The 19296-nt window shown below is 41.4% G+C and overlaps 1 protein-coding gene across 7 annotated transcripts in view; it reads right to left on the bottom strand.

The window, feature by feature from the left end:
• CHN2 (chimerin 2) overlaps positions 1 to 19296 on the bottom strand; it is a 322514-nt gene that overhangs the window by 11045 nt on the left and 292173 nt on the right. For 4 of the 7 annotated variants that reach the window (XM_002751440.7, XM_035253537.3, XM_035253536.3 and 1 more), the window contains 2 exons: positions 6235 to 6319; positions 2334 to 2507 (listed from right to left, as the gene is read on the bottom strand). In XM_002751440.7, coding sequence (XP_002751486.1) covers positions 2334 to 2507; positions 6235 to 6319 — 259 coding nt within the window. The remainder of the gene's footprint in view (positions 1 to 2333; positions 2508 to 6234; positions 6320 to 19296) is intronic. The other 3 variants (XM_078342504.1, XM_078342503.1, XM_078342505.1) reach the window with 1 other exon arrangement.

A 19296-nucleotide genomic window follows, 5' to 3' on the forward strand; every position in this document is an offset into this window, starting at 1 on the left:
CTAATCTTTGAAGGAAATGATAAAGGATGCGTTAGAATTTGCCAGAGTAGCAGAAGCTGCCAGCCCTTCCAATATTTGTTCTCCTGTTCTTCTGTTGTAGCGAAACCTTTGATTTTTAGAATATCCATTGCAGTGGTCATTGAACTCTGGCCCATGTGAGAGCAGAAGTGACATTTACAGCTGCTGGGTTGTGGCCTTGAAGGAACTGAATGCTCTTTTCTGCTTCTTGTTGCTTGACATGCAGATGAGATGGTGGTGGCCAACTGCGATCTTGCACTCAGGACAGCACTCAAGCAGGACAGAGCAACAAGCTGCAGTGCCTGGGTGCCTGCCCTGGGCGATCAGACTATTCCTGGACTGCTCCTGGGTACCTGGACTGTGACTACGGAGAGAAATAGATTTCTATCTTGTCAAAGGCACTGTTACTCAGGATCTCTGTGACAGCATTGAGATGTCCAGGCTAAGTAATATAGTTAGATTTGGAGGTGGGGGTATGGGTTTGGTCATTCCAAGAAAAGGCAAAAACTGAGTCCAGTAGATTGGACACTGTACTAGGTCCATTTTTGTATCAATTCACTTTAATCCTCACTAACCACCTTATTTTATTGACAGAGGTACAGTTGATTCCATTCATATTACAGATGAGGAAACATATTTAAATATAGTAAGTAACTTGCCCAAGGTCACACTACAGCCATTAAGAGACAGGGCTGGGAATTTAAGTTCAAGTCCTTGATCTTTTCACTCTACCACATCAGGCAGAGACAAATGAACATTAAAGAACATCTGGAGGACAATAAGAAATTCTCTGTGACTGGAAGACACTGAAAGATGCTGGTAGTGGTGGCCCCACAGCTGGGAATGTGAGTGTCATACAAATTTCTCCCAGCCCATTCTCTGGTTCTGCTTGTCTGCTTTGGCCCCTAATAGCGGGGGCTCTAATCCCTGTGCTATGATTCTTTTGGTGTAAATTCCTAATTTGTGCCATTCTATCTAGCTCTTATACTAGGCATACTTAGTGCTGTGCTCCCTATTATGAAATGTTAGACAAAGGCAGTAATGTTGCCTGAATGATCAGTTTTCTCTGTTAAGGATCGCGATGGGAGGACCCCAGCTTCTTCAGAAAAGCCCTGAGTGCAAGTTCTGGAGAGGCAGATAATCTGACCCCAAACTGCGGAGGCAGGGCCACTTGCCCAACCACTCATCCAGAGGCAGAGAATCCTTCCTCTCCTCTTACCCAGTGTAGCCACTGGATTAATATGTTCACCAGATCCCAAAGTACTCATTAAGCTCTGTCAGCCACAGCAGTGAAAATACAGAAGGCATTTCTTACACTCTGAGATTAACTTAGAAGTCATCGGGGAACAGGATAGCTATGGCTTTCCCCTCCACAGAAGAGGGAATAATTCCCCTCTCTCCAAAGGGTTGGGATAATAAGCTATGACATCCTCTTTAGTTTTGCTTTGGAAAAAATTGGGTAGTTGACAAATATATTTTATACATATGTATTTATTGGTATATTTTTATATATTATTGGTATATTTATATATTTTATACATATATAAATATTTATACAATAAATATATATGTATAAAATATATTAAGCCAATTTGGACGCAATAATGGATACCAAGTATAACAGAATATGATACATGGCAACAATGGTTCATGCCTTATAAAAAGGCTCTATACGTGGCCAAATCACCCAAGTTACATCCAGCAATGCAACTTCTCCTCAGTCAGACCTGGTCTGCCCTGTCCATGAACATTTTGATGCTGAATAGTGGCCAAAGAAAGCACAAATAAAGGAAAAGTGACCCATGTACAACATAAAGAGCATTTTTTGAAATGTTTCTATCTCCTTGTCTCCTTTATTTTCATTGCATGGATCTCTTAAATCTTTGAAGTTTCCTCAATAATATTAGGGGCACATGTTTAAATGGTTGGAGATGTGCTGCTCAACAATTTCTTATTTAATAGAAGCACCTTTTTTCCCTCATAGATCCAATACAAGCCTCACTTCTGTCATAACCGTTTCTCAGTTGTCCTCGAATAGGATTAAAGCACTTTCCGTTGTGACTCCATGGTACGTCGAACGTGGCCATCCACAATGTTTTATTTATTTGCTCCCCCGATTGCCCACTCTAACGTATGAAATTCTTCCACGTCTCAGCCTCCCAAGTTGCTGGAACTACAGGTGTGCGTGCATGCGCGCACACACATGCATAGGTCATTTTTCCAAGAGTGGCAGAGCAACTCTGTTTCCTCAGCAACAGTAAAAACAAACAATAAAAATGGAATCACTATACTACAACAGGAATTATTTTTCAAACCTCTTGCTTCAATTTCCCGAATGCATATGTCCACCACCATGGGCCTCTGAGTATTGTGGGCCTTCACAAGTGTTGTGAGATCACAACAGTACACCTTCTTGATCCTCTTGAGATCAGGTTGGCAGTCATTGGGAACGTGCTTGGAACACTGTTTGTGTACGTTCAGTCCACAGTCTGTAAACGAAGAAGCCGCATTAGCCCTAGCCCAGCCCTTTTGTCAAAGTGCAACAAAAATTATATATTGCCCAAAATAAAAATATCACCACCCAAGGGTTTGACGTATTTCTATGGAACATCTATCTCATTTCAAGGTGATACTCTCTACAGGATGAATAGGAGTATCATCTCTAATCACTAAACCCTTATATGATTCCACTTTTCTCATTAAGCCTTCTTTGTTGCTGGACCTTAAGAACAGAATGAGATAGTTTAGGTAATTGATCAGTTTTTTTGTATATGTTTTCCTGTTTCAGGCTAGAACCCTTTGGGTCCACAAGCTGGCTTTTGGGTTTGGATTCTCAGACAGTTCTGGCTTATAAAGGGCACCTAGGGCTTGTTCCAGGGTGTTTCCTTTGAGCTCTTGATGCTCCGTGTGTGGGAGGCAGAGTTGCTCTTTCCACAGTGCCCTCTAATCTGTGCTTTCAGGAGCCCATGACCATTGGTATCCTTTTCCCTTTTCCCGGAAGGTGGCCCCATAGTTTCCAATCCCTTCCTCCTTGGGCAGTTTGGGAAGGCTGCTCTCCTTTTTACATGCCTTACTTTGACACCTGTGAGTAGAAATAATGCCTAACTATATTTACCAGTAGGAGTACTTGAGAGTTTATACCAATGCCATGTAATGTTATTTATAAAGTTCATAGGAAAACCCAAAGCTGAAAAGGGTGTTTTAAAGTAGCCTTTAGCAGTCAATATCCACTGACGGAATTTCTCTGGCACAGTTGGCTGGATGTGGTGGCTCATGCTTGTAATCAGCACTTTGGGATGCTGAGGCAGGTAGGCAGATCACCTGAGGCCAGGAGTTCCAGACCAGCCAACATGGAGAAACCCCATCTCTACTAAAAATACAAGATGGGCTTGGTGGTGGATACCTGTAATCTCAGCTACTCAGGAGGCTGAGGCAGGAGAATCACTTGAACCCAGGAGGCAGAGGTTGCAGGGAGCCGAGATTGCACCACTGCCCTCTAGCCTGGGTGGCAGAGCGAGACTCTGTCTCAAGAAAAAAAAAGGCACAGTCTACATTTTGTTACATTCTGAAAGATAAAAATTCAGTACCAAAGTTGTTCAAAGGTGATGTGCTGTCTACTCAGTGTCTTCTAATACTGTTTTCCTAGGCACGAAGAATAACAAACACAGATGACAATGAATATTGTAGTCAGCTGCTTTTTATAAAATAGGACTTAACCACACCGAGAACTTGAGAGGATCTAAACTTCTATAAAATCAGTGGTAATTTCTAAGTGATTTTCATGTAATTTTTATTGGCTGAGTTCTCTGCCTACCCTCCTTTCAAAGGAAAAAAAAAACAGTTCTAATTATCTCTTTATCAACGTGAGAAATTCAACAAAGCTCAAGTGACTTCAATAATATTTTGATACATCTATCTAGTGAATGTAAATTTTGGCTAACTGAGCTCAATAGAGTTGGCCGGTTCTCTGGTTGAACCCTCTTTTATAGGAGATCATAAGAGCACCTACCTCTTGGCATTAGCCATGAGGCTCAAATAGAAGTTAACAAAATGTTTAGCATAGTTTCTGAAATATAGTCAATATTGTATATGTGTTAAGTCAAATAAAATAAGTAGCAAATATGGTGATAAAAAATGGACAAATATCTGCCCAGCTATTCTTAAGTGATTTCATTAGGAATTCTTAGTATGTCTTACAAACTCCATTTACATTTTTTTTGTTAAATTCTGGTAAATATACACAAAATTTATCATTTTAACCATTTTAAGTGTATGATTTGGCGGCATAAAGTCCATTCACACTGTTATGTAACCACTACCACTGCCATCTCCAGAACTTTCTTCATCTTCCAAAATGGAAACTCGATACCCATTAAACTCTCCATCCACCCATCCCCCGTAACTACCATTCAACTTTCTACCTCTTGGAATTGCTACCCTAGGTACCACATATAATAGGAATCATACACTTTCATTTAAGACCTAAAGCAACAATGTGTTTTTGTAGTTTAATATTGATATTTTATTAAAATTAAGTTGTTTTATAACAAATATAAAATATTCCAGTTTTTACAAAGTAATAGAGCTCCATATGCTACAAATAAAGTCCAGTGCACTCTAAAAAATACTTAATATATGGAAAGCTGAAAGGCAATGATGGTTCTTCCTAACCTTTCATGATCAGTTTTCAGCCTTCCTTCTGCTAAGAGGAAATATAAGGCCAAAGAGTAGCCACTGGAAAATACTAACAATATGGCCTTAGAAAATGTCTTTAAAAAAATAAAAAAAAAACCAGAAAAAAAAAAACAAAAACCCTTCTATCGCAGAGAAAGTTGAAAAGTTGCTGTTCACAGCTAATATGAAGCCCAGAGTTTTGTTCTCCTAATATTGACTTTGGAGCAATTTCTGGCTGAAATTGGATAATATCAGCAATTAGGGATATTTTTGGTAGGTACAATATGGAAGGGCCAAATTAATGACCACTGAGTAATTCAGATGTTCTACCCCTTTTCTCAGTGGCTGAGCTGTGAGATACTTTGCTACTCCTGGCAAGTCAGTCTTTGGTGTTAATCAGGGTTTCTGAATATTTCTGGAGAAGCTGCTTCTGCGCCTCTGTTGACCATAAACACAGACCTGCAGTGGGGGAGCTAGAGCTACTTGAACCATCCAGGTATCAACAGCAGTGATTACTATATTTACACAGTAGAAGCTAGCAGCCCTTTCCAGGCAGAGAGGAGGATATAGGGTGCTGTGAGCCAAAATGGGAAAGATCACCTTAATTAGTGTCATTACCTCATTGTATTCTAAATGCTCCTAAGATTTAAAAAAATCATATCCTATCAAGGAAGAAGTCAGTCATGGTATTGGTAGAAACCCAATCAATATCAGAGGAGGCTGGTCTTGCTCCCAGCCATGGGTGTTTGCCAGAAAAATCAAGATGAATTAGGAAACCCAGCTGTACATTAATGTGGCAACTCTTTATCATTGTGTTAGATGTACCTTAAGATGTGTGCTGTTACCAATGGGTATATACCTCCAACTTCAGGTGGAAAATCACCCAGGCTTTCAAACTACTTTGAAAATATGTGATATCTGAGTGCGTACTTTCATTGCAAATCTGATGACAAAGAGATACTGATCATGAGCTCTGGAATCTGGCTGCCTTTGAATCAATATTCTATTCCTTACTACGTAGCCAAGGGCAAAGAACAAGCCTCTGTGTCTTCTTTTTTTTAAATTGAGGATAATTGCATCTCCTCCAAGGTCTGCTGGTGAGGCTAATGACATGATAAATAAATAGAGATTAGCTGGTGCCTGGTATGTGGTTAATTTTTACCAGCACTATTACTATTTTTATGTCTTACCTTTTGTAGAAAGATGGGGTAGGAAAATGTGGCTTTTTGAGTTATGCACTTTCATTGGAATTGATTCTTTTTTTTCTTTTAAGGACTACTGCCTATTGTGTGAGAGGCAGGTAGGTGTGTAAGGAAATGTACTTTATTTTTTTTTCTTTCCTTGCATAAACATGAGATATTCTTTTTCATTCCTGCAAGCACTTGAACTACTTTCCCCATTAAGCACAGACAGGCCTTGAACCCTGCAGAAAGCTAGACTTTTGAGCTGATCTGAGCATGTTTCCCAGTGCTGGAGGGACATCCTTCAGCTCAGCACAGTGGCATTTTATATAATTGGAGAAGAAAAAAGTTCTGTGTCTACCTGAGCACCGGACCCCTTGGGCGATGAGCCCCCACATGAAATTGGCACAATATTCACACCAATGTGGGCCTCGGAATGTGTGGACCTGTGATCCAAAAAGAAGAAAAATGTCAGAAAATTCAGAGTCATTTAAAGGCAGGTAGCCTCAGACACATCAACGAAGATCAGCAGGAACCATCCCCCACTGGGCTTTCCTTCCAGTAAGGCAGCTGCAAACAGATCCTGAGAAAACGGACCTGTGCTTTGATCTTTGAAAAACCTTCATCGATCCAGGACATGCCCCAGGACAGAGTCAGAAAGGAGCATGGACAAACAGAGCATAGGTCATGGTATCAGCCAAGGAGTGAGACTCTTACCACCCACAACGAGGCACTGTGTGGACAAACCCAAGAGAGCAACCCAAGCTGGTTGCTATAACCTGCATTTAGCTCAGCAAATTCTGGAAGGCAGAACTCATTTCCTGTGTCCTTTCGACTGACGTTTTCCCATCTCTACAGTATCCAGGAAGGTATAAATAAGACATGATTATGGGATAGTTATAAAAGGTTCCAAGTCTTTGAGCTACTTCCAAAAAAAGGCATTTTAAAAAGTAAAGGAGTTGGCTAAAAATGCAGGCAGCCAATGGGGCCTATGGAATTGCTTTCCCCACAGAGTGTGCCTATATTCAGTAGGACTTGGTGTGGCCTTCAGGTAAGTAAGTGGAAAATCTCTCCTGGTTGACCAAAGTGCTGGTCTCATTGTTTGATGCCCCAGCTCGTTGTTAAATATTCTGAATATCACAAAGTAAAGGCATTCTTTTTTTTTTTTTGAGACAGAGTTTCGCTCTTGTTACCCAGGCTGGAGTGCAATGGCGCGATCTCGGCTCACCGCAATCTCTGCCTCCTGGGTTCAGGCAATTCTCCTGCCTCAGCCTCCTGAGTAGCTGGGATTACAGGCACGCGCCACCATGCCCAGCTAATTTTTTGTATTTTTAGTAGAGACGGGGTTTCACCATGTTGACCAGGATGGTCTTGATCTCTTGACCTCGTGATCCACCCGCCTCGGCCTCCCAAAGTGCTGGGATTATAGGCTTGAGCCACCGCGCCCGGCCAAGACATTCTTATCTCTGATTATTGAGGCAAAGGTCCTCCTCTATTAAATTATGATTTGAAATAAAAACAAAAGAAAGCAAAAATACTGGCATGAAAGAGCTGTAAGAAGCAGATGTGGCCGTGGTCAATCTTAAATTACCACAGGCAGTCTATGGGGGGGCACACAAAAGTGCACGAAAATGTCCTGAATTTTTACAAAGTGAAAATATCATAAAACATTATAGAAGGCTTTCAAAGTCATAAACCTCTATTCACAAGTAAAAGAAATGTAGACAATGTTATTATTATTACTTTTTTTTTTACAAACTGCTTTTATTTAACAAAAGCAGGATGACAAGTATGGTCACAATTTGGAAAGGTGTTCATCTGAATTCTACTTAAGAAAAAATAGCCTCAGTTTGAGGTCTTTATTCATACATATGAGTAATTGGGTATACATAAAGAGGCAAACAACACGGATCTGGACCTCTTCTAAGTAAACTCACTGATGAGTAAAAGCAGAGAAAGAAGATAAGCTAGTTAATACATAAAAAAGAGTAACTTGTGACTGCAATGAAGCAAAGTTACAGTAGTCTTTCTGGCATTTCAGTTGATGATATGCAAACTGCCGACTATATAGTTTCTGTTTTGAAAAGAATACAAAAAAATTCTTAGCATTTCTCTAGGGAATGACCCTAAGACATGACAAAGCATTTTTTTTTTACAGGAATGCAGAGAATTCATCCCAGAAGTACTTACAGGGCCAAATGTCGTAACTGCCACCAAGATTGAAATCGGTACTAAAAGAATTCCTCAGTAAAGTATTCTATTTAAAGGTGGACATTTTCTAAATTCAGCAATCATACATTCCTTAACATTTTACTAGAAATGCTTAATTATGGCAGTAAAGTCAATTACTAATCTGCTGTGAAGATCAATTAAATATAATAAAACAATATGTAAAATGCAACTCCAGGAAAAAAAAACTATCAAAAGGGCTACAGAAGGAAAAAAGATGAGGCTGCTACTAGAGAGAGCAAGTGGGGCCCAACCTCATCCGGGATGGTCAGGAAAGCCTCTCTTGGAAGTTGACCTGATGGAAAAGAAGAGCCAGTTCTCTTCTATAGGGAAAGAGAAAGGGACAGAGATTGTTCCTAGCAGAAAGAATACACAGAGGGCTTGCAGGAGCAGAAGAGCTTGTTGTGATGAAGGAACTAGATGGCCAGGGTGGCCAGAACACCAAAAGTTTGGGGGAGAGGAACTGAGATGAAGTTGAAGGCAGGAGAGAAGTTTCACAGGGCCTTAAAGGCTTTATTCATGAGTGTGGATTTGGTTTTAATCTAGGTACAGGAGGAAGTTCTTGTCAGGACTCCATGTGCAAGCCTGGACCCAGAAAGTCTTTAGTCCTGCCTGCCTCAGCTGATCCCCTGCCCTGCCATCTTTTTTTTTTTTTTTTTTTTTTTTTTTTTTTTAAAGAAACAGGGTCTCACTATGTTACCCAGGCTGGAGTGCAGTGGCTATTCACAGGCGCTATCCCACTACTGAGCAGCACAGGAGTTTGACCTGTTCTGCTTCCAACCTGGGCCGGTTCACCCCTGCTTAAGCAACCTGGTGGTCCCCCACTCCCAGGAGGTCACCATATTGATGCTGAACTTAGTGCGGACACCCAGTCAGCATTGCTTGCACTACAGCCCAGAACTCCTGAGCTCAAGCGATCCTCCCACCTCAGCCTCCCGAGCAGCTGGGACGTGCCACTGTGCCCGGCCCCCCCGCCATCTTAACTGTTATTATGATAATGTGAATACTCCTCACCTCACCCTGCCATCTTAACTACTCTTAGGCCTTACCCCACCCGCCATTGTAAGTGAACTTATGGTAACATACACTCCTTGCCCGTACCGCCACCACTGTAACTCATCTTACTCTGTAACTTTCCACTGCCCATCCCAAACCTATAAAACCAACTCTTATCCCACCGCCCTTTGCTAACGCCCTTTTTGGCCTTAGCTCACCTGCACCCAGGTGAATAAACAGCCATGTTGCTCACACAAAGCCTGTTTGGAGGTCTCTTCACTCAAAGCGTGCATTTTTAACAGTTCTTGGAGGACCTCACATTTATCTCTAAAAAAGATTATCCTGACAACTGTGTTGAAAATGAATGGGAGGATGTTAATAGTGGTCTAGATTTGAAAACAACGTTGTAGTCTATTTGAACAATGGTAGAGTCTAAGACCTGGACGCTGGCAGTGGAGATGGAAAGTGGATGAATTTGAGATATTTTTTGAAGATGGAATTTATAGGACCTGATAATAGAATAAGTGTGGGCTGTTGAGGGAGAGAGGAGTCAAGAATGACTCTGAGATTCTAGCTTAGGAACTGGGTAGTTGATGATACCATTTGCTGAGATGGGAAAAACACTCTTCTGGGGAGAAATTTAACAATTCCATTTTTGATAAGGTTAAATGTGGCTATGATATCCAAGTGTTAGTGTCAAGCAGGAACTCATAATTTGATAGCTCAGAGGACGGGCAAAGACCAGAGGTATAAATTTCACCATCTATGAATAGATACTTAAAATCATGTGAATGAATAAAAAGTATAGTCATGCATCTCTTAATGATGGAGATACATTCTGAGAAAAGGATCATTGGGGGGTTTCATCATTGAGGGGATAATCCTAGAGTGTACTTGCACAAGCCAAGATGGCAGAACTTACTACACGTCTAGGCTATATGGTATGACCTATTGTTTCCAGGCTACAGACCTCCACAGCATGTACTAAATACTGTAGGCAACTGTAACATACCAGTAAGTATTTATGTACCTGAACATAGAAAAGGTACAGTAAAAATACACTATAAAACATAAAAAAATTGTGCACTTACATAGGGAAGCTCCATTATAATCTTATGGGTTCACCATGATATATGTGGTTCATTGTTGACCTAAATATTGTTATATAGCACATGACTATATTAAGAGTAGGGAGCAGAAAACAAAAGTGAGCTCATCCCCAAGCACTCAGTGTTCAAAACATTCAGAGAAAACCAACGAAGTGTTCCAGAAGCCAAGAGGTGAAGAATGTTTCAGGGAATGGTCAATCATGTTGAATGCTGTTAAGAGGTCCAATAAAATAAGTACTAGTGACAAGCCTGGGCAATATAGTAAGAGCCCATCTCTCAAAAGAGTTTGAAATGTAGCTGGGCCTAGTCACATATGCCTATAGTACTAGCTACTCAGGAGGCTGACATGGGAGGATGGCTTGAGCCCAAGAGTCCAGGGTTAAAATGAGCTATGATGGCGTCTCTGTACTCCAACCTGGACAACAGACTGAGATACACACACACACACGAAAAAGAAATATAGATTTAATTAAACCAAGAAAAAGCAGGAAAGGAGAAAAAAAGATGCAATAGAAAAGCACAGTGAATATGGAAAAAATCCTTATACAACTCTAATGATTATAAGTGGCTCTAATTCATCACAAAAAGATTTTCAGATAATATTTTAAAAATCCTTTCAAGAAACCCAACTAAAACATAACATGAGAGAAATTTTGTAAGTAAAACAGACATACCTAGCAAACTATCCAATAGAAACCAAAAACAGAGAATATATATATATATGTGATAAAGATAATAGATTTATTTTTACCAGAAAGATGTAATTTTGAGCTTATGTATGACAATATGGTCTCAAAAACATAAAGCAAAATGGAAAGACTTACAAAGAGAAATTGACAAATCCACAGTCATGATTTTGATATCTTTCTCAGAAACTAGTGGATCAAATAGAAAGTTGATATATGAATACAAAAGGGATCGCATATTGAGCAATTAAAAGAACACACACACTTTTCAAAACCACTTGGAATATTCATACCAATTCACCACAAATTCATCTTCAACATAAACAAAAAATTGATACCATACATACTGTATTCTGAATATGATACAATACGAAATATATAGAGAGCCAAACCCCAGTATGTTTGGTACCAGTAGTATACATTGAAAACACAAGAAACCAAATCACCCTCATATAGATACCTGGTATATCTCAGAAGTGAAATTACAAATTAATGGGGGAAGAATGTCAGACAAATGAATTATATTCTATTTTCATCTTATTTCCACCTTTCCGGCAACTCATTATTCACTTGTTTGACTGCCTACTTTGAACGTGGCCCTGTTCTAGTCCTTGGATATACAAAGGTGAAATACATCAGAGGAATAAGAACTCCCTGCACACAAGGATCTCATTATGTACAAGAATAAACAGCCAACATAAATAATCATGTGTCAGGTGATGCAGGAGAACATGTAGAAACCAAATCACCCTTATATAGATACCTGGTATATCTCAGAAGTGAAATTACAAATTAATGGGGGAAGAATGTCAGACAAATGACATTGGTATCTGGTGGTATAATGGAGACAATAATAAATTCTTCCTACAAGTCTAGGGAAGGGGATATTGAACAGGGCTTTGAAGGATGGATAAGAATTCACCAGCCTGGGAAAGCCTGAGCCGGTGGGAAAGTGATGGTGTTGACTGGGAGCAGATGACTTGAGGAAGACATTCATAAAAGGAAAAATAGCATAACGAAAGCCCAGTGAAGGAAGGCTTAGGTTTTGAAAGGCATTCTTCTCTTGCAAATGGTGATTAAAAAAATGACATCGCATTGTTCTTTGACACATCTTGAGTGAATGAAATAACCTCATGGCACATATCCCTCTATCTTGGGGTAAAAATGAAAATGCATTATTTAGAAATTAAGAGTGGCTACATGTTTACTCCACATGGACAGAATGCATGTTGACAAAATATAAACTGGCCTGTTGTTTCAGGAAAAACAGGGTAGGCTATTCACAAGTTTTCTAAAATTTCACCTTTTGCCAATATTTTTAAAGATATTTGAGCACATCAGATTGCATTTAATGATTATCACTGTCGATATTACTAACACACTTTCCCAACAAGTCTCCCTACTGCCTTTGAGCTCACTCGTCCAGCCAAATAAATGCACAGACATCTTGAATAGCAAGTAATGCCCAGTGTCGCCACACAGTCCCAAAGAAATAAAACAAAATGAGAATAGAGCAGGGATGTAAAGTTAAACATTATTTTAGGCCCATTGCCTCCTTTCCTTTTTGGTGATGGGCCATTGTTTATTTTCATGACCCATATATTGTTCAATTTTCTTTTGGCTCCACAAGGACAATCTCTAGACAGAAGGCTATATGCAAATGCTGAGGGCACACTTTGAGCCATTTTATTTTGCTTCTACTTATTATGTCTACCCTTTCAATGAAATACACCATATCTTATGATTCACTGGTCAGCTTTTTCCATTTTCTGAAGTCTATTGATTTGCAAGGATATCTTTGTAGAGAAAGAACATTTTGAAAACTTTAGGGCAGTAACTAAAATATTCTAGACAGGAAGACAATACTCCAGACAGGAAGAATGTCTGTCCAAGACTATTATACTAGGCAAGGTCTGCCTGGAATTCAAAAACCACACCAAACAAAAAAGATGATATTACACGAGATAAGGTATGTTTGACAAATAGCCCAGGAATGGCTACTTAGTGAAAACAAGAGCAAGAAGAGACATCTAGAAAGATCTCAGGCATTTAGTAAGTATTCCTCAACATGGCTCTTTCTAAATGAACCGGATGTTATTTGTCTCACATCTGCTGAATCTGGAAAGGAGTATTCTCTAGTGGGTTTATACCAGATATGTTTTGATGTGTCAGTGTAGACACCACCCAAATGTATCAATATCAGCTCAGCCTGGGATCTAAGTGTTGTTTCCAAAGAAGGAAAAAGTGCTGTTTATGATGTGCAGCAGTTGAGAACTTTTGCTTTTTCTTACCAGTATACATCATGATTTCTTAGCCTTGGCACTATTCATTAACATCTTGGGCTGGAAAATTCTTTGTTGTGGGGGGCTGCCTTGTGCACTATAGGATGCTTAGCAGCATCCCTGGCCTCTACCCACTAAATGCCAGTAGTGCCCCGAGCTGCGACAAATCACAACTATCTCCAGTAATTGACAAATGTCTCCTGGGGTGCGAAGTTTCCTCTACTGAGAAGCACTGGTATAAACCGAAACCTTATTGCCTCAATTTGGCATTTGTATTATTCATATTAAAAATCAGAACTTTATTCTTTTGCTTTGAAAAGGAATTTTTGGGTCAGAGGCAGTTTGTTTAGCTACTTTATGTTCACAGAAGAGAGAGCTAAATTCCCTTCCAGCTACACATGGCTGGGTTTTGGAGGTCTAGTCTAACCTTTGCTCAGGGCTGAGAGGCTGCCAGGCAGGCAGCTTATCCTGCATCACCCAGGTCGGCAGCACACTCAAGGCTTCCAGATCCCTGCCAGGGACTTTCCCTATAATTTACTGTATTTCCCACAACCATGTGACATTCATCTCATATGAGAAATTAGGTTAAACTTTGGACTCTTCCCCTTTTGTAAGACCAGATGAAGTACTAACCTTGAAGTGAACCTTTTCAGATGTAAGAAAACACAGCAGAGGGGAACCACTCAATCTATAACAGAGACTCTGAGTTCCCTCTGAAAGGCAGGCCAAGCAGATGGGGCAGGAGAGCTGGGTTTCTCAACCCCAGCACCACAGATTCCTGGACTTCTCATCAGCAGCTGCCCTAGTACATTTAAGATAGGATTGCATTTCTAAAATAATTGCCTCAAAGGTTTCTGGAAGTCTCCCCACTGCATAAAGCAAGATATTCTCATGTAATTAACTTTGGTCGGGTTTATGAGCACAGCAGCACCCACATTCTTTTGAAACTTCGCTACTCAAAAACCTGGTTCCCATCGCCTGAGGTGAGGTTTCTCAATCTCAGCCTGACTGGCATTTAGGGCTACGTAACTCTTTGTTGTGGTGGCCTGTCCTGGACACTTACTTAGTAGCACACCTGGCCTTTACTGGATGCCTCTGGAGAGAGAAGGAGAGACAGAGGAAGCAAGAGATAATGAAAGAAGTAGGGAGGGAAAGGAAGGAGGGAGAAGGGGAAAGAGGGAGGGAGTTAGAAGGAGAAAAAAAAGAAGGGAGGCAGGGAGGGAGCAAGAGAGGGAGAAACTGGCTTCAGGTATACTCCCAGTTTCTGTTTCCACCCATCCCTAAGTTCTGAGTATTCCCTGGGGGCTTTATGAGACCATCCTGTATAATAGTCTGTTTAGCTTAAGACAGTTTCCAGGGGGTTGTATGACTTGAAAACTCGGAGTTTCTAATCATTATAACGTGGAGCAGGCTGCAGTAGGAGGCAGACAAAAACAACGCCTTTTCATAGCATTTTGGGAGCAGAAACAACATTTTTTAATAAAGCCATATATTTCCAAGCCTATTTATTACAGTCTCACTTTGAGTTCCTTATTTTATATTTAAGATGATGAATTCTGCCTTTCTTTTGAATTGTTTTACCCAGACTTGTTTCTGGCAAAGTAGCCTTTTCTGATTATTAACTGAAAAACAAACAAAACAAAACAAAAAACAAGCCCCGCAACCATTCTGAAGCCAGTATCTGCCTGTGTCAGTTTCCAGGTGCAGTATCCAGCCGTCCCTGCTCTCCAGGCACAGAAATAGCATCAGGTGGACAGAAAAGGGTGATGGACATCTGCGAGCTTGACAAGAAGGCAAGGCAGACAAAACACTGGGAATGACACGAAGGCCTGACATACTTTTATGAGGTCAAGGGGGAAGAGGAAGAGAGAGGGGCTTGCATGTGGGAAGCAAAACCTCTCATTCCAAAGCAAATGACCACTAGACTGAGAAGAATGCAAAAATGAATGAAAGGTGCAGACATCATCAAGGAGCCACAAATCCAAACTGGGAGGTGGTGGTGCTGCCACATCCTGGACGGGCATTTCAGCAGAAGCAGGGGACATATTCTCAGCCTCTTGAACTTCTAGTTCTGGCTTCCAGGATAGCATGGGGTGGGGGTTGCATGTTGAGATGGAGCATGCTATGAGAGCACACGTGATGGGGTATGTCACAGGAACGGGGTGCTCCTGGCGCATGCTCAGTCTATCAGCAGAGTGGGGACATAGGAGAGTAAGTAAAGCAACCATTTCTTGCTATCTCCTGATGGGATGCTTTTGAAGGCACCATACAGGACAACAGGAGTGAACTGGGACAGATCCCTCCCCGCACCCCAGCCCACCCGCTAGCACTGCAGGGTCAGCATCCCTGGCAAATGTGGTTTGAGCGCTGGCACGACACATCCTGGTAGGGCCTCTGTCTCTCTTGTACCATCTGATGACTCTAGTACAATGAACACAAGTGCATACAACACACAAGCCACAAAAGAGGGCACACTGCAGGGCAGGAAATGAGGAGAGGGCTCCAAAAGCTCAATTGTAGGCAGATACGGTCACCTGCTTTCTGCCAACATGAATGAACAGCTTGCTGGCTGGGCCCTGTTCTAGACACTGGGGTTTCTGCAGTCAATAAAACAGACAAAAATCCCTACTCCACGAACCCTCTCTACCTGCCACCCTCCCATTGGGAGCTTCCATCTGGTAAGGGGAAGGCAGGAAAACAAACATGTAAATAGGAACGGTGTCAGCTGGTAATCAGTGCTAGGGAGCAAAGGAAAGCTGGTAGGGGCTGGGAAGGAGGTGGAAGGGGAGTGGGGAACACACAGTGAGGGGCATTAGAACTTTCTGGGCCTCTGCTCTCCATCCATATTCCATATGGGGAAGAAGGGTGTCCTGGAAGTGCATGGAGGTAGGGAGAGAATTTGGTAGGAAAGAGTGATGCACATCTTTGTGCAGACTAGAGAGGCTGGGAGCGGGAGCAGCAGGCTGAGTGGGGGAAGGGCCTGCTCCAGGGCCCAGGGTTCATCATCTTTCCACCATTGGCCCACCCCAGCTGATGATCTAAATGTGATGGACTCCTTTTTGTCCCCGAGGTCTCTTCTCTGCGCCTTGTTCGTTGCTGGCACATTTCTGACTCCAAGTTTTCTCTGCTGTTGTCTGCATAGCCCAGGTGCTCTTTCCTTCCCTGTGTAACAGTCCTTGATCTATTTAACTACTTAGGCTTCAGCCAACTTTCCACCTCCCCAGTAGTATTCCTGATTAAGGCTGAGAGAACAACCTCACTGCCTCGTACACAGGATCCCCAGCACCAGGGAGCCTGTCCTCTTGGAATGTTCACAGAAGCTTGTCTTTTACTCCTGTTTTTTTACACATTACTACAGGGTCAGCTTCAGGGCACATGTGACCTGAGCGTTTGCACAGAGCCCTGTCCTTAGCCTGGTTTAATGTGCTGCTGTCACAGTTTTGAAAGTCTAATTGTTTTAACAAGAACCTCACGTTTTTGTTTTATACTCGGTCTCACACCTTACCTGTCCAGTCCTGCATAATCAGCCACACATATTAGTGTGAACTAATAACTACATCATACATTTGATTATAAAGTGTATATATATATATATTTAGTAGTAAGTTAGAAGTGTCTATTTGCTGTGGCTGCTTCATTTTCAGAACCAGCCAAAGCAAATAGACACTTCTAACTTACTACTAAAAATGGAAGCTCACCAGCTATTTTAAAGCTTTTTGGTGCCTCTTTTCATGAAGAAATGCTTGGTAAAGATAAGAGACCAAGAATAACTAAATGTCATCACTTTCTATCAGAGCAATGAAGCACTGATAAGAAAAATCCATGAAACTTTTCTTTAAAGATGTTAAAATCAGTAGCAATGGAAATTAGCAGTTGTGCCTAGACCAAGGGGTTGACACTTAAGAGCAATTAGATTACATCTATAGACCTTTTTTGTGGACATGAAAACCTTTACTGAAACTGTAAACTTTACCATCACTGACAGTGCATCCTTTAGGGTGAGGCTAGAGAGCCTTCCTATTGAAGGTTCCTGAAAATGTCAGATAAAGTTCCTATAATGGGTTGCCTGGTGTATCCCTCAAAAGGTATGTTTCACTCCTAACCCTGGGTCACTGTGGAAATAGGGTCTTTGAAGATCTAATTAAGATGACATCATACTGGATTAGTATGGGTCCTAAATCCCAAGGCTGGTAGCCTTTTAAGAAGATGACAGAGACACTCGAAGGCGGTGATATGAAGACAAAGGCAGAGATTGGAGTGGCGTGTCTACAAGTCAAAGCCTCCAGGACTGCCAGCAACCACCAGAAACCAGGAGACAGCTGCAGAGCAGTTTTTCTTTCTGAGCCTCCGGGAGAAGCCAACCCTGCCCATACCTTTATTTCAGACTTCCAGCCTTCAAAACCACGAGCAAATAAATGAGTGTTGTTTTAAGCCACCAAGTTTGTGGTCATTTGTTATGACAGCTTTAGCGTAAAGTACTTTTTAAAAGCTGGGGAGAAACGTGTGAAATCTAAATCTAAATCATCCATTTACTTTTTCAACAAATGAGAAACATGAACCCGTATTGGCTACAGGATAGAACACATTAAAAGAAATAGCAACCATTAGGCTTTATTCATTTTCTCTTACATATAATCAATGAGAGAAGAAGAAAGGGGTGGTAGAGAAAAGACAAAGATCAGCATGGAGAAGAGAGGGTAGAAAATAAAAAATAGAAAAAGCTAGACACAAAAATACAAGATAAGGGAGAGGCACAAAAAGATAATAATAGAGGCTAACATCAAATAAATACTTACTAGGTGCCAGAAACTCTGGTAAGTGACCTGTATGTATTCTTTCAACCTTGCAACACTTCCATGTTGTAGTGAGGGAACTGAGGCAGAGAGAGCTGAGCTTTTTGCAAGAGCATGGCGCGGCCAGGTGTACTACTCAGGCTAAAGCTACCTCATCACCGTGCTAAGTGTGGGGAGGAAGCAGAGCAAGGCAGACTGCCAGGGCTCTGAGGATGGTTGGCCTGATGATTTTCAGAGCTCAGCCGTAAGGTGTTATTAGGGTGGACCACTCAAAAGAGAGCTGTTCCAGCTACAGCAGAGTGCCGCTTTAGATCAGCTAGATAAACAGAGATGGCAGTTATAAAACGAGCTAAATAACTGAGTGGTTTTTCTCTTGACAAACAGCTTTCATTTTAGAGGGGACTGTTAATTTCACCATTCCTCCAACAAATACCTCTCAGTGCCTAGTAGGTACAAGTAACCCTAGGAAATCCAGGCTTTACATTAGCAAAAATTGCATCAGCTTCACTGCATGCAATGAGGTGCAACTATCATTTGGTTCCCAAAGCTTTTGTTCTCAGAGCTGAATTTTGCTTTGCTTAGTTAGAAAAGCTTTATTGGAGAAGTAAAGGCAGTGACTGTGGGCTTTCTGAGAGAATGGAGCACAAGTTTCCAACTTAGGGAGTGTTGGGGGTTTCTATTCATTCCTCTCGACAAAGTTCCTGGGCAGAGCAAAGGAAAGGGCGTTTTACCTGGGGTTATAGTCCTGACTGGGGCAAACAGTCTTGTTATGGGGTGAGGCGACTAACTCTACTGGCAGATTCGAATGTCAGGTAGGAGGCCTCTAGACAAAAGTGCAGACAGTGCCTAGCAAAGCCTATTGGCTGACGAGCATGAACATGTGACTTTTTTTTTATTGAATGCTTACTACATGCCATGCACATAATGGCCTCAGATATCAACCTGAATTACAAATCAAGAAAGCTTCAGAATAAAGCTCATTAGAAGTTAATGTAAATACAAAGCCAATGTAAAATTAAGGTCTGAAACACAAATTCCAAGCAGTTAGCAGGGAACTAGGATAAGAATTTTCTTCCTTTAATTAGTTGAGGCTTGTCCCTAAAAACCTGTCACTGTATTTATAGCGTGAGCCTGCTTTTTGAAGGTTCTTCCAAAGACCTTGTAAAGTTTCGACTTAGAGTTAGTTGCTGGTAAGGCGTGGGGAGACTGAGGGTGGAAAGGGCAAGGAAGGACAGAGGGGATGCCTCATCCGGTCCCTGCCACTCATTCTTAGGGACAGTGGCACCAACAGTACCACTGAATGTCACAATCAACTGTCACAGCTACTT

This window comes from Callithrix jacchus, chromosome 11 (assembly GCF_049354715.1).
Source record: "Callithrix jacchus isolate 240 chromosome 11, calJac240_pri, whole genome shotgun sequence".
Classification (NCBI taxonomy): domain Eukaryota; kingdom Metazoa; phylum Chordata; class Mammalia; order Primates; family Cebidae; genus Callithrix; species Callithrix jacchus.